Raw genomic sequence first — 12,849 nt, forward strand, 5'->3', positions numbered from 1 at the left:
TCCCTCTAGTTAAGCCCTTCCCTCAACAATCTGGAGCTCTGATCAATGCGCGATGTGGAACTTCAGTGCCACCACTATCATCATCATATCGTGCAGGGAAATTACGAAAGGTGGAATAACTCCTCCGTCATCAATTAGCTGATGTATATCGAAAAGCTCTTATGGAACCTCGCAACTCCAGCCGGTAACCATCATGGGCACCTTTTGATTGTGTAACTTCTATTTTTCAAGAGAGACGGATTTGCATCAAATATCGGGGACCGCAAGGCTGAAAAACTCTCGCATTCGTCATCACGAATGGAAGTGAAAGAATGCTTGAAATGAATTGATGTAAATCTGCCAATGATCAAGAAAGAACCAAGGAATATGTACAGCAGTATTCGAAATCGGCTTCCATCATTTGCACAAACAAGTTTGATCTAGAAGGTGGGGTCGACACAAGCTAATCCAATTGCAACTGTAGAAATTGCAGTTAAGCCCCACAGTATGTCTAAAAACAGTTTAACTAGATTCATAATTGGAATAGCGGCAAGGCCCGAGATTGTTTTTCTGTGAAAAAGATGGAAGCCAATTTCGAATTTAGCTGTACTCTCATATGTCTAAAGAGAAAATTGGAAGGTGGTTGTATGCCTAGGTGCTCAAGAAATTTCGCGTTTAGTGATTTGAGAGATTCGTTGCTTTTGGTTCGATCGATCTTTAATGAAAAAATATATATTGCTTTGCCCTCTGGGTTTTTTTTTTCTTTTCTCACGGTCCTTCAGGTTCTTAAATATATTTGGACCTTAATCTCTAGCTCAGCACATCGGAGCCCCCTTTTGGTCAGACATATTGAAGATGCATGTTTTATCGATTGCAATTCTAGTCATCATCCACGCATGCACTTCTAGAGCCGGAGTTCTTGAGGTCATAGATTACAATCGCGAATGTTTGATATGGTCCAACGGGAACTATGGCTGTACGGGTTACTCGGCGTCTTTTGCCTTACTAGATGGAGATGACTGTTCAAGTACCTATTGATCATCGCAACCAAAATATACTGCTGCTGCTAACAATTTAGTAGAGCTCAGTGAGAAAAGCTCTGCGCTCAGTGTTGACGTATGCGGCACAGAAGATGGTTCGCCGGCTGCTTGGATACAGGTTAACCACACGGGTCTGGTTACTTTTTATAATAAGAATGGAAACATATCGACTTGCGTACTCAATAAGGGACTTAAGGCTGGTAGCTGGTGCATTGCGTCTGAAACAGAAGTATCCACAACAAACTTGCTTTCATACTCTGCAGTGCCGACGACCTTGGTTTCTGTTACCAACAAGTCGCTGTCCACCACTCTATCTATTGCCACTCCATCTACTGCCACTCCATCTACTGCCACTCCATCTACTGCCACTCCATCTACTGCCACTCCATCTACCGCCACTCCATCTACTGCCACTCCATCTACTGCCACTCCATCTACTGCCACTCCATCTATTGCCACTACATCTATTGCCACTCCATCTACTGCCACTCCATCTACTGCCACTCCATCTACTGCCACTCCATCTACTGCCACTCCATCCAATTCCTCTTCATCTTCTGCCACTCTATCCAATTCCTTTTCGTCTACTACCACTCTATGTACTGCCACCACGGAAAAGGACATCCCAACTGTTGTTTGTGAGGTTGTGGCTTATCCCTTATCCACCATTACCATGATCAGTAGCTGTTCATCTTCATCATGAAGAAATATCGACTTAATAGGAGACTTCACTATTGAAACTAAAACTTATATTGAGCGTATGCGTATAGAAACTAGCCACCGTTTTGGCCATAGTTAAAATTCTGAGCGCATCTGTATGCTTCTGCGCTGTTTCATGAACACCGAGATCGGAATTTCAAGGTATTGTGCTCTATTTAGAGCGAAAGCCAGTTTGCAAAGATTTATTGTTTGTAATAGCAGTAGAGACCCTATTGGCCGAATTATCGGTCACGTATTCCAAAGCAAGTATATATACTTTGAGATACAATCGTTTCCAAACACGCCGGTAAATCCATGTAACAACTACCATTTGATTTCCTGAAATGCAAAATTACATGTACTACAACGTTCTCTTCGTATGTATTATCATATTTTTGTTTGAAGGTGGTTCGATATCGATCCTGGGATCCGTTCATTGATGCTCTACTCCCATTAAACACAGAGGTCATTTGGCTCAACAAGAACTTACTTATGTACATCGCAGTAGAGGAAATATATTTCTCGGAACTATCCCATCAAGCCTCGCAGTGACCAATCTCCTACGCCAGAATTAGGAAAAACTTTCTCCAATTCATGTATTATGAAGCCACCTTAAGGAAATTTCGTGAGTTGATGCTTAGCCAGTATTTCTAATGCATTGACAATCCTTTTCAAAATTTGCTGACATATTTTGAACAAAGAAAGTTGGATCCAGTGCAGCTCCATCAGACATCCCAGCAGAGGACACTATGCCCCTACTTCTGTAGATTGGCAATAGCCCATATCGTGGGTACATATACAATCGTAGTCTGCAAAGACCGGTGGCAGTCTCATGATCGTAACTGGAGATATGTTCTCGTATTTGTCGACGTATCTGTGATAGATTTCCGAGAATCGACTCTTGTCGAGGAAGATAGAAAATATTCCGGTCCACCACATCCCCTGTTACCAGACTGACCCTACATAGTTGGAATTCCACCCAAACCAGTTCGCCCAAGAAAGGGAAAGCAGAAATGTACAGGAAGATGTCATCGCCGTAGGTTTGAGGGGCTAATGGATCTGGCCCGAGCCAATAAAAGCCGTGATTGCTTTCAGGTATTGAATAGAAGATATACTCGATTTCAGAGTGATGATTCGAATGGATTAACATGGAGGGCTCTGTTGAGAGGATTTCGCGGGTGGTAGGGCTAGGAGGAATTGCCGGAGCATCAGAAAACTCATCCCATAGCGATGCTAGATCAAGATCCAGACCACTATCTGAGCGAGTCAAGTTGCAAAGAGACTGGCTAATCTCGACTTGGGGATCAAATAAAGTCAATTCTGCTGCGTCGGCCATTTTTCAAAGAGTTTTTAGGGCTCGAAAAATACAATCTTTATTCACAAAATTGACGTTAGCCATATATTGAGCCAGAGAATTACTTATATATTAAATATGTAATGAGGTCAAGCTTGAGCTTGGCCAGTCTTTTCCCCTCTTCCTTGAAGCACCATCAATCCGCTGTTCATTCGAAATGCCCAAACTAGAAAGAGAAAAATTGTCTTGATGCCTTTTTGTTGTTCCACAGGGCTAGTTGATCAAAAATTCGACATTAAAAACGCGACAATGAACCAGAGGCGCCTGATTATCATTCTAGTTGCAAAATTTTGGACACCCGCTGAAGCGATTAAATGGCCTAAGGAAGCATAGGTGTGTGGACTACTTTTGGAATGCACTATCCAACAATTCGATCTCTCGTGAGGGAAACATTGCACAGGTACTGGGTGCATAGAATACATCCGAAAAACTGAGCGTAGTAAAATGAGCGGGATTGTTAGGTGGATTGAATTGATAGCCCTGAGCTGCGAGCCCGCAAAGAACAAGCCATGAAATATAATTTTAAAATTCAATGCATACGCTCTTATAAGGCTTCTTTACTCTGTTTCATTTGGACTCTCAGGTCCTGTTCCGTATGAATCTCTATTTTTCACGCTTGAGCAGATTTAGTATCTGACCTTATATTGAGTTAAAGCACGCGATGATCTCTTTATTTGAAGCAGCAGCCAGTGAACATATTTTTTTTCCGTGGCATCAAATAGAAAGTTCCATAAGTCTATTACGGGCATCTTCAATGTGACTATCATATGCCAATTCAGAAGATTTGTAAGAAGCTCAAGTCACATTTAGCAAAATGAATTGTTTTCATGATGTTTGTGTATAAGAATTTCACTGAGTGCATCATAAGATTAGCTACAAAGCTTGTGCCGAATCATTCAATATCAAACTCATGAAAATTATTCAATAATATTTTTTGTTTGCGACAGATTTTCCCGACCTACAATGAAACACATGGATGGGGAATTCTAATGTGGAAGGAGATAGTCAAGCCCCAAAATGTTGAAATTTTAGCAAAATAACGAAAAGCAACGCGCACTTGCATACCATATGGTGAACAGGAATTCACTCTTCAAAAACGTTATTCCACCTTGGAAAGACAACGTCTTAGTGCTCATTTCAACTTGAAAAGGTGGTGGTGTTATGGCTAATCGAAATATAATCTTTAGCTTCAAATAAGCTAGCTTAATTGACATAGGCTTCGCTTGTTGCTTTTTCCTTCTTTGAGATAAGCGAACATCAAAGAGACTTTGCCACAAGAAACCACAACAAAATACATACTATTATACAACGTAAAATCAAATCAGCGCCAAATACTGTGACACCTCCAAAAAAGCTATAAGAAGGTATAGATGAATGGTTCACATTGTTACACTCAAGAACACGTACGGTTCAAAGATTGTGGGACCATGCATTGGTTAACAGGCGTAAAAGCTTGGCTGTTTGCTAGGTAAGTACTGACGTCTATGTATGTAGTAAAAATCTGCTAACTATGGCTCTTTAACAGGTGCAACTTCGAAGCATGCGGAGCCGAAAAAAAGGACGAGAAAGAAAACCTTCTTATGGCACGGAATACAGAAGAAGCTTCTTGGAAGAAGTACAGGGTGGCACCCCTACGATGCGAGCGATGCTATGGCACCCGATCATCCTGGTATCAGGAAAGTCATTTACGCGATCCCGAAAACCACCCCGCCATTGGCGTTTGTTCGAGAAGAAAAACGGGATGCGCCGCACACAAAAGAAAAGTTGCAACTCTTCAAAATAACAATCAACAAATATGCCAGGTTTATGAGCTTTCCGCAGCTTGAGAATGAAATAACCCTCGAATCAAAATTTACCTAATCAGCACCTGTAGGACATTTAGATTATGTGTGACCTTTTATCCCAGGCCTCAGCAGCGGGGCCCGAGAGCACAAAAGCAGCCTTTTTCGCCACAATCCCCGTTGCTGTGCAGTGGCTACATGAAATTTACAAAAGTGTTTGTATTTCATCAGCATAAGAGTAGATCACTTAAGGAACTACACGAGTTGCAATCACGCGCATTGAAAATATCTAGAAACACCTTTTGTAAATCATCTAGAAGCACCCGATATAATCTAGAGGCATCTCCTTTCTCGTTTCCTGATACAAGCGACGCCAAATACTCAATCAACGACGGATTTGAAGCCTCAAATTTATACGAATGCCCCACGGATCTTGACTTGCTGTGAGAAACGTGTAATGAGTAAAACGATCTGGCAAGAATCAGATTCTTATCAAAAGGGGAATCAGGATGCATTATCGAACTATCTGCGCACAGATGGATTTCTAACAAGCTATTTGAACTAATCTCGCTACAAAAAAAATCCTTGTATCCCCACTTTATTTTGTGACTCACTGGCTATGAGTCTTCTGAAAAGCGAGAGATCTCTTGGTACGGCTCATTATGAAAAATTACATCTGTCGGTTTCTGGTTACATAGGGGTGCACAAGCACCTCGATTACTGTGCTTTCGGAGTCGCTGTATCATTTTACAACAAGTTCGGTGTAGGAAAATTATGCTGCAAAATAGAACTGTCGCTCCTGAGACACTCTCCAATGCAACCTCCATAGATACCTTGTTAAAGGGCATGGATGCCGCTGTCCCATCCGTTGTAAGACTATCATGTACTGGAACTGTACGTAAAGTGCTCATGGATGTAGGATTATTCGTGTCCAAATATCCCGTTGTCATTGTCGTTGCTTTTACTGTTGGATTGGGGATATAGTTACCGTTCGTAAGAACCAATGACTGTAAAAACGAAGATGTTGAAATCTCCTCAAGATTGACCTGCGTCAATCCATCTTGTTTCGTCTGAGTCTGGATAGCGGAAATCGATATCTCGACCCGTTCATTCCTCTGTTCTTCGATAGGTTTGGCGCCTAATGTATCCACCAGCTTTGTTGAAAAGCTTGTTGGAGCCACCAGGAGAGACTGGGAAATCTTCAGCTCTGTTTCTGTGGAGATTAAATGATCAGAGAACTTAAAGCTTGTAGCATCTGAAGCTAAATTGTCAGTCATTTTGAAGGGCGGTTCTGGACTGAATATTGCTCCACTTGTTGGACCTAAAGTAGGAAATGACTTAATCGACGAATATGATAATGCTCCGGTAGAATGGTAATGGTCATGGCCAGTAGTCGGATGTGAATTGGCTACTTCACTTCGTAATGGATGCTCAGTAGTGAGAGAAGGCTTCCACAATGTGGTTCCGAATATCTTTAAGGTGTTGATGGATGTTTCAGTGAAGTGTTGGGCATCGTAACCACTATTGAGATATGGATTGGCTGAACTACTCCTTGTCGGCTCAGTGAATTCGATGAATATGTTGGGACGCTTTGTAGTAAGCTCTCTCTCATAGGTTGGTAAAATACCATGCATTGTTTCTGTGCGATTGCCCATTAACATGCGGTCAAGGGTTTTAAACCGGAATCTTCAAGTGCGGCATACCCACGGAGTCCCAAATTGATTTTGCCGCTGTCGTAGATCTAGCCTGACCTTTTTGCTCCAAGGAAACCGAATGGGACCAAGATACTAGTGCTCCATTGTCCGAATTCATTGTCTGAGACAAAATTGATGTTTCTTTGATGTAAGTAAATTGGGAAGACAAAGAAGGTTGAGCATCAAGATGTGCTGGTGTTGAGCTGGCAGCATATTGGTAATCGTGCAGTGTTTTGCTATTGTAATCTTGCAGTCCTCTCAAACGTTCGTTCGTATTGAAATCACTGGTGCTGATTGACTCCGTATTTTTAACGGTCGGTCGACCCCTGCGACTGTCAGTCAATTCGATATGATGCACAAGAAAAGCATGATACATGCACTGGAAAAGAGGGTATTATCGAGCTTAGTATAGTCGAGCTGCTTGGCCAAGGAGCCATGTTCTGCAAACATTATGAGTCTTAAGCTTCTTGTGAAAGAAAATAAGCACTCTGATGAATTATAATTGCAACTGCCTGCTCCCGTTCGCAAAATGAAATAATGGAAATAACTTCAATCTGTCCCATCCAGAGAACTTTATATATACTGTGGATTTGAAAATCACAGCTTCTATTTACCAAACTTGCGGGCCCTGCCACGGAGATTTGAGGTAAAAATAGCACTACAATCGGTAGCGAGATGATCCGACACCCAAGAGATATCTTCCTTTTTTTGAGCCCTGCTGCCAAGGCTCGTGCTGAAGCTATCTTTAAAATCAACAAAGATCATTAAATTCTCTTTTGATTGGGGCCTACTCAAGGATTGCATTCAACACAATCCGCTATCGAAAGCCCATCAGTACTTACGACCCTCGACATAACGATTGTCTTACTATTCTAACAAGCCCTGGAAAAATACTCAGAACGAATAAGTCATTTGAATCTGACAAAACATGATTCAGGCTAGTGAGATATGTTTACTCTTAGGTCTACTTTGATCAATGTTGAAAATTGATGTTCATTAGATTTTTCCTATTCAATTGAGAATGAGACAAATGCTTATGAGAGCCCTCAAGATTGTATGCTAACACTGACTTTTTAGAGTACACCCAGGCCGTATCGTATCGCCTCTTGTAAAAACTTGTCTAAATATCTTCATTTATGTTGTACTCAATATAGCGACAGCGCTTATTTTAGGTTAAACAAATGTGCTTACCCCCCATCTCAAATGGTAAACTGTTATCGGCGCTGTTGGTAGTTCCGGTCATGTAAATCGGCGTGGTGCATTGAGATATCGTTCCATATCCCCGTCAGATCTTCGTGTTGCAACAAACAAACAAACAATTCATTAACTAACGCCCGGCGGTTGAGCCGAGGTCTAAACATAAAAATATCAAAAGAATATTTTTGAAATAAGAGGTCAGCCTTAGCCTCTTAGCTACCTCCCTTACAGCAATATTCGAAATTGGCTTCCATGTTTTACACAGAGAAACTATCTCAAGCCCCACCGCCAAGACGGTAGTGAAACCGCCTAGGCTGCAGAACAAGCCTTGTTTTGAACAGTCTTGGCGTATGGTAAGGAACATCGAACGTAATACGGGCCCTTAAGTTACCAGTCTAGCCTAATGAAATTTTAGAGAGTTCCATACAAACCAAGGGCTGTTGCCGACAAGCTCTTGCAATCTGACAGTTATTGAATTTATTAGATACGAGTTGCTTCTTGAATACTACTATACTAAATGTATCCAGAAGCTAAGTGTTTTAGTGAATATGATGGAATCTTAAATGCTGGTGTTATATCTGTGCATAGTTGCGACGACATAAATTTTTGATTTCCATTCTTTCACTGCCGTCAAAACAAGTTCCGTTCCATAACATTTGAGGAGGGAAGAGTCCTGATTTTTACTGAAGAGGCGTGAGAAGATTTTGCGCCTATGATGTCCGCCAGGTTTGGAAGCTCGCTTTGATGATTCCGGACTGGCTAGGATGTGGTTTTCTTTTGTTTCATTGGGCGTTTTAGTGAGCTGGGAAGATGAAGAGGTGGAATAAGCCTTCGTACGCCGTTTGTTCAAAGTATAGTTGGAAGACATGGTGTGCGGATGATCAGGGCCTAGTTTTTGCTCGCAAAGTCGAGCGCATTCGGCCATCAGTAGTAGAGCGGCTTTCTGTTGACGTGTTGACCAAGGGGTATAAGCTAGGTTATTCATGCTACCTAGCTTGACAGGATGGTCGGCCCCCAGCTTCGTCTTGCGAGTCTCCATGACCTGTAAAAAGAGCTGCTCCGCCTCTTCCCACCGGCCCTGGCTCCTATACGTCGACGCCAGATTGGCCATACTCGTCAGCGTGTCAGGATGGTCGGCGCCGAGCTTCGTCTTGCTCGTCTGCATGACCTGCACGAAGAGCTGCTCCGCCTCTTCCCATCCCCCCTCCAGGCGGTATGCGCCCGCTAACATCGCAGTGCTTTTGAGAGTCTGTTCACCCTCCGAGCCAAAGATCAATGCTCTTGGCTTTCGCGATTTAGATGCCATATCTCGTGATTCCACAAAATTGCCGCTTTCCTGCGCATACCATGCCCCTCTGTAAAGCAGCGTAGCCCATTGCACTAGAGATTCTTGTGATTTTGGTCGTTGTGACATGGCTGACTTCACGTGTGGAAAGAGCGACTGGCACCGTGCCCAGTTTTCATATTCACCTGTCGGAAACCTTTGCCACAGGACCATGATAAATTGCTCCTTCCATCGCTCTAGCTGGCTATTAGCTTTCAGCCACACATGTACAGTCAGTTGCACTAGCCGATGCATCGTGAATTCTGTGCTGTCTTTATTGATAGAAACAAATGAAAAGTCTCTGAGCACAGTGATATCATCCTCAAAATCATGATTCGTCTCGGATTCACACGGGCTATCTGTATCCTCGTCACTGCACTCCAACGCAAACTTCTCCGAGCTTGTTTCGTCGTTTTCTATCTCCCCTTGAACACGGAGAAGATCCCCGGACTCTCCCTGCCGGTCAGAAAAACTCATGAGAGAGAGCAGATTAGTGGCAGATGGTCTTTGATCCCCAAAATCATGACCCGTCTCTGAAGCAGATGCGCTATCTGTTCTCTCGTCACTATACTCCAACATAATCTCCGAGCTGGAGTCGTCGTTTCGTATCTCGCCTTGAACTCGGAGAAGATTCTCTGAGACTCCCTGTCGGTCAAAAAAGCTCATAAGAGAGAGCAAATCAGCGGCTGACGGTTTCATGCGTCGAACGTGGTCGAAGGATATTTGCCATGTTACCAGAATCGAATTCTTCGCTTCCCAATCCCGATAGAGATGACCTGCCTCATAATCAAGAAGCTTTGTCGCGTTGCGGTCGCTCTTCTGGAACATTTCTAGGTACTGCGATACTGAACAGCGAGGTGCTCGATGGACGATATAACCGGCCGCCTGTATGATTGCCAGTGGCATAAACTCCAGTTCTTCTAGCAAATTCGCCATATCAGGGGTTTCTGCTGGTAGTCTGAGCTTTCGTTGGAGAAGTTCTAGCGCCTCGGCCTTATTCATTGGCTCGACTTTAATGATATCCAGGTGATCGACAATTTTCAACGCCACCTCTTGGCTCCGACTTGTGATAATTATTGATCCGTTCGTGCTTCGGGGTAGAAATTCTAATAGTGGCTTTTTGGAGGCATTGGTTTGCCCGACCGTTAGAGTCTCCTGACACATTGCCGAGGGCTGACGAAGGAACCCATCATCATCAATGTTATCAAGAATCAATAACCACTTTCGACTCTTGTCATTCTGGAGCCAGCTTTCGACTAGCTGGTATATGTTGACTGTGGGATCGTGACGTCCGATAATTTTGGCCCGGTCGGCGATATCCCGAAAACTTTGCTCGAACCGGGCCGCGTTACTTGCATAGACCCAGAAAACCCATGTCGCCGGCGATTCGGATCGGACTCGGTAGGAGTATTCGATACCAAGTTGGGATTTCCTTTCGATATGTCAGCACTAGCCCAGCCCACCCGCTAACTTCTTTGCACTGACCCGACACCGCCGATGCCCACAAGAGCTATGCTGGACCCTGGGATTGATATCTTTTCATGTATCTGCTCAAGCAGTATGTCGCGACTTACAAAGTCTGGGTCGCGACGGAACGGGACGGTCGAGAGAGGAGTCGGTGGGGTTTCGGGTCGCTCTAGGCCAGGAAGCGGCGATTAGAACATGGTCGCATCTCCAGGCCCTTGCGAAACTCACCCGGCGGCAATTGGATCGATCCATAGTTGATTCCCACCTGATAGCCCCGATTACCTTCACCGAACGATATAGAAGAAGAATTCATAGCTAATATTCCACATAGATACTGCTTTGGTTTTTGGGATAGAGGGAAGGTCTCAACGCAGACGGAGTCTATTCTCAGTCTTACTATCAGGTGACCTTCTGGGCGCTAAAATGTGTTCAAGGATAATATGTTTTCAAAATCTGCTGTACCGTCCTGACATAAACAAAATATTTGATTGGCCAGGGCAGAAGTGAAAACATTGACATGATCAACGAATCCATTAATTTCACTAAAAAACCTCGTTTACGTGCACGTGGTGTCGGGATGATCGTTCTTATAATCACAGTATACAGAAGGCCCATCCTGCACGCAGATCAGACCCGATTCGCATGTCTCGATGATCCATACTCCGTTGGCGCAGATGCCAAAGCTGCTCCCATTACACCTGTAGGTACCGGAAGTAGCACACGTCTCTCCTACGACTGGGCAAGTGGATAGTATTGAAGCGGTAGTGGCGGCACTTATCGTAGCGTATATCGCTTTTGTGCTTCTCTCTGTTACAGTTAAAAATCTGGGCATACTGATCAGCGTGGTAGAACTCAGGCTTGTCGATGTCGATCTCGAGGCCTTCCTCGCCGGGCTGAAAGTACCCGTGCTCTTCGACTTTGAGTTGCTCGATACATTTATTTGTGCCCCTGGGGATAGGCTGCTAGGCTTTGTCGTGATGCTAATCTTGTTGGCATTGGTACTAGTGCTCTGCTGAATGGAGGTAGAGGGAGATGGTAAATAAGATGCAATGCTGGTCAAGATTCCACAATTTGCGTAAACTTCGCTGGCATCCCAGAACATAACGCCACCAAAGCTTTTGTATCCCTTGCTGACAATATAATCGACAATCAAAGCGACAGTGGACGCCGATTCGAATCCCGTGCCAGCCGCGGTACTGCCACCGGGTATCCCAAGCAAGACTTTTACATCTTTGTTTTGAGAAATAGTAGTCGCCCAAGTGTTCCAGCTGGCAAAGTTGAAAAGTGTTTGTTTCGTAGAGTTAGTCATGAAATGATTGATGCCGCAGTCATTGTTGTAGAATTAAACCCAGATGGCATCAAAGTAAACGGCGCCGTCTAGCATCGGGCTGTCGGCAGCATCGGGATAAACGCATTGTGGTGCGGCGGTAAGGTAGTAGGTTTTGGAAGTGTCTTGGGTAAACAAGCGACGCAGCTCGTTGCCAAAAGATGGCATGTGCGTCACGGTCGACTCAAAGTCAAAGTCAAACCCGTCAACCACGGCTCTTCCAAAGGGGCGGTGGATCGACGTATCGGTGCTCACAGGTCCGAAGGTTTTCCAGATCATTTTGGCGGCCGCGACCGCGGCATCTTCGCTTGTGAACCCCCCCTCGCTGTAGGTCGCACCGCCGATCGAAAGTAGGATGGTCTTCCCAAGGGACTGACATGTCACAATATCCTCGCTTCTCTTCATATTAGACCGCGGGGCTAAAATTGTGATGTCTGGGGTACTTACCCGATCGTGGGGCACTCTAGAAGAGCAGTTCCCGCAAAAGCAGTGCAGGAATCCCCCGAATTGGCAAAGTTAATCTCGGGGGCACCGCCTTCTCCATTTACAACATCCAAGAATGCGAGTTGAATTACCTGAATCATGTTATCAGCATTTAACATCGAAAGGGGGATGTTAATTAGCACACGTCAATGCCCGAATCTACATGCCGCGGTTAGTTCAATAGCTCAGCGAACCCCTTCGAACCACCAAATTGCCTACTTTTACAATAATATGCGAGATTTTGCTGCGCCAGACTTCCAGATGAGTCTCCGTAAGAGTTCTGACCCCAATAAATAGCGATATTAGAGGAGCTTGACACATCAAGCGCGGCATAAACGCCTTGCAAGGTGAAAAAGGCCGTCAGGGCAGCAGCAGTACGTAGTGGATACATGGAGGTCATTTGGATTCAGGGCTATCAGGCTATTATTATATCTTATTTGGTTCCAAGGAAGTTTTGAATAATGGTGACAAGCGGAAATTGACCAATTGCTTGAACACAATTGA

General features: G+C 44.2%; 6 protein-coding genes across 6 annotated transcripts; 2 read left to right on the forward strand and 4 right to left on the reverse strand.

The window, feature by feature from the left end:
• Positions 1-834: 834 nt before the first annotated feature.
• Positions 835-1,722, forward strand: N7466_001460 (uncharacterized protein; the record flags this gene model as incomplete). Its single annotated transcript, XM_057160858.1, has 2 exons — positions 835-1,006; positions 1,061-1,722. The coding sequence occupies 2 exons, from the start codon at positions 835-837 to the stop codon at positions 1,720-1,722; spliced, it is 834 nt and encodes a 277-aa protein (XP_057024143.1).
• Positions 1,723-2,355: 633 nt separating this feature from the next.
• N7466_001461 (uncharacterized protein) lies at positions 2,356-3,054 on the reverse strand (the record flags this gene model as incomplete). Its single annotated transcript, XM_057160859.1, has 1 exon — positions 2,356-3,054. One exon carries the CDS (start codon positions 3,052-3,054, stop codon positions 2,356-2,358), a length of 699 nt encoding a protein of 232 aa, XP_057024144.1.
• A 1,445-nt stretch (positions 3,055-4,499) lies between these two features.
• N7466_001462 (uncharacterized protein) lies at positions 4,500-4,898 on the forward strand (the record flags this gene model as incomplete). The annotated part of the gene is made up of 3 exons (XM_057160860.1): positions 4,500-4,540; positions 4,598-4,790; positions 4,875-4,898. 3 exons carry the CDS (start codon positions 4,500-4,502, stop codon positions 4,896-4,898), a joined length of 258 nt encoding a protein of 85 aa, XP_057024145.1.
• Positions 4,899-5,774: 876 nt separating this feature from the next.
• Positions 5,775-6,130, reverse strand: N7466_001463 (uncharacterized protein; the record flags this gene model as incomplete). The annotated part of the gene is made up of 2 exons (XM_057160861.1): positions 5,775-5,817; positions 5,871-6,130. The coding sequence occupies 2 exons, from the start codon at positions 6,128-6,130 to the stop codon at positions 5,775-5,777; spliced, it is 303 nt and encodes a 100-aa protein (XP_057024146.1).
• A 4,961-nt stretch (positions 6,131-11,091) lies between these two features.
• N7466_001464 (uncharacterized protein) lies at positions 11,092-11,844 on the reverse strand (the record flags this gene model as incomplete). Its single annotated transcript, XM_057160862.1, has 2 exons — positions 11,092-11,342; positions 11,370-11,844. The coding sequence occupies 2 exons, from the start codon at positions 11,842-11,844 to the stop codon at positions 11,092-11,094; spliced, it is 726 nt and encodes a 241-aa protein (XP_057024147.1).
• A 33-nt stretch (positions 11,845-11,877) lies between these two features.
• Positions 11,878-12,745, reverse strand: N7466_001465 (class III chitinase; the record flags this gene model as incomplete). Its single annotated transcript, XM_057160863.1, has 4 exons — positions 11,878-12,256; positions 12,310-12,437; positions 12,491-12,504; positions 12,565-12,745. The coding sequence occupies 4 exons, from the start codon at positions 12,743-12,745 to the stop codon at positions 11,878-11,880; spliced, it is 702 nt and encodes a 233-aa protein (XP_057024148.1).
• Positions 12,746-12,849: the final 104 nt, after the last annotated feature.

Source organism: Penicillium verhagenii (assembly GCF_028828195.1).
Source record: "Penicillium verhagenii strain IBT 33310 chromosome Unknown utg000003l_segment0_segment0, whole genome shotgun sequence".
NCBI classification, from domain to species: Eukaryota; Fungi; Ascomycota; class Eurotiomycetes; order Eurotiales; family Aspergillaceae; genus Penicillium; species Penicillium verhagenii.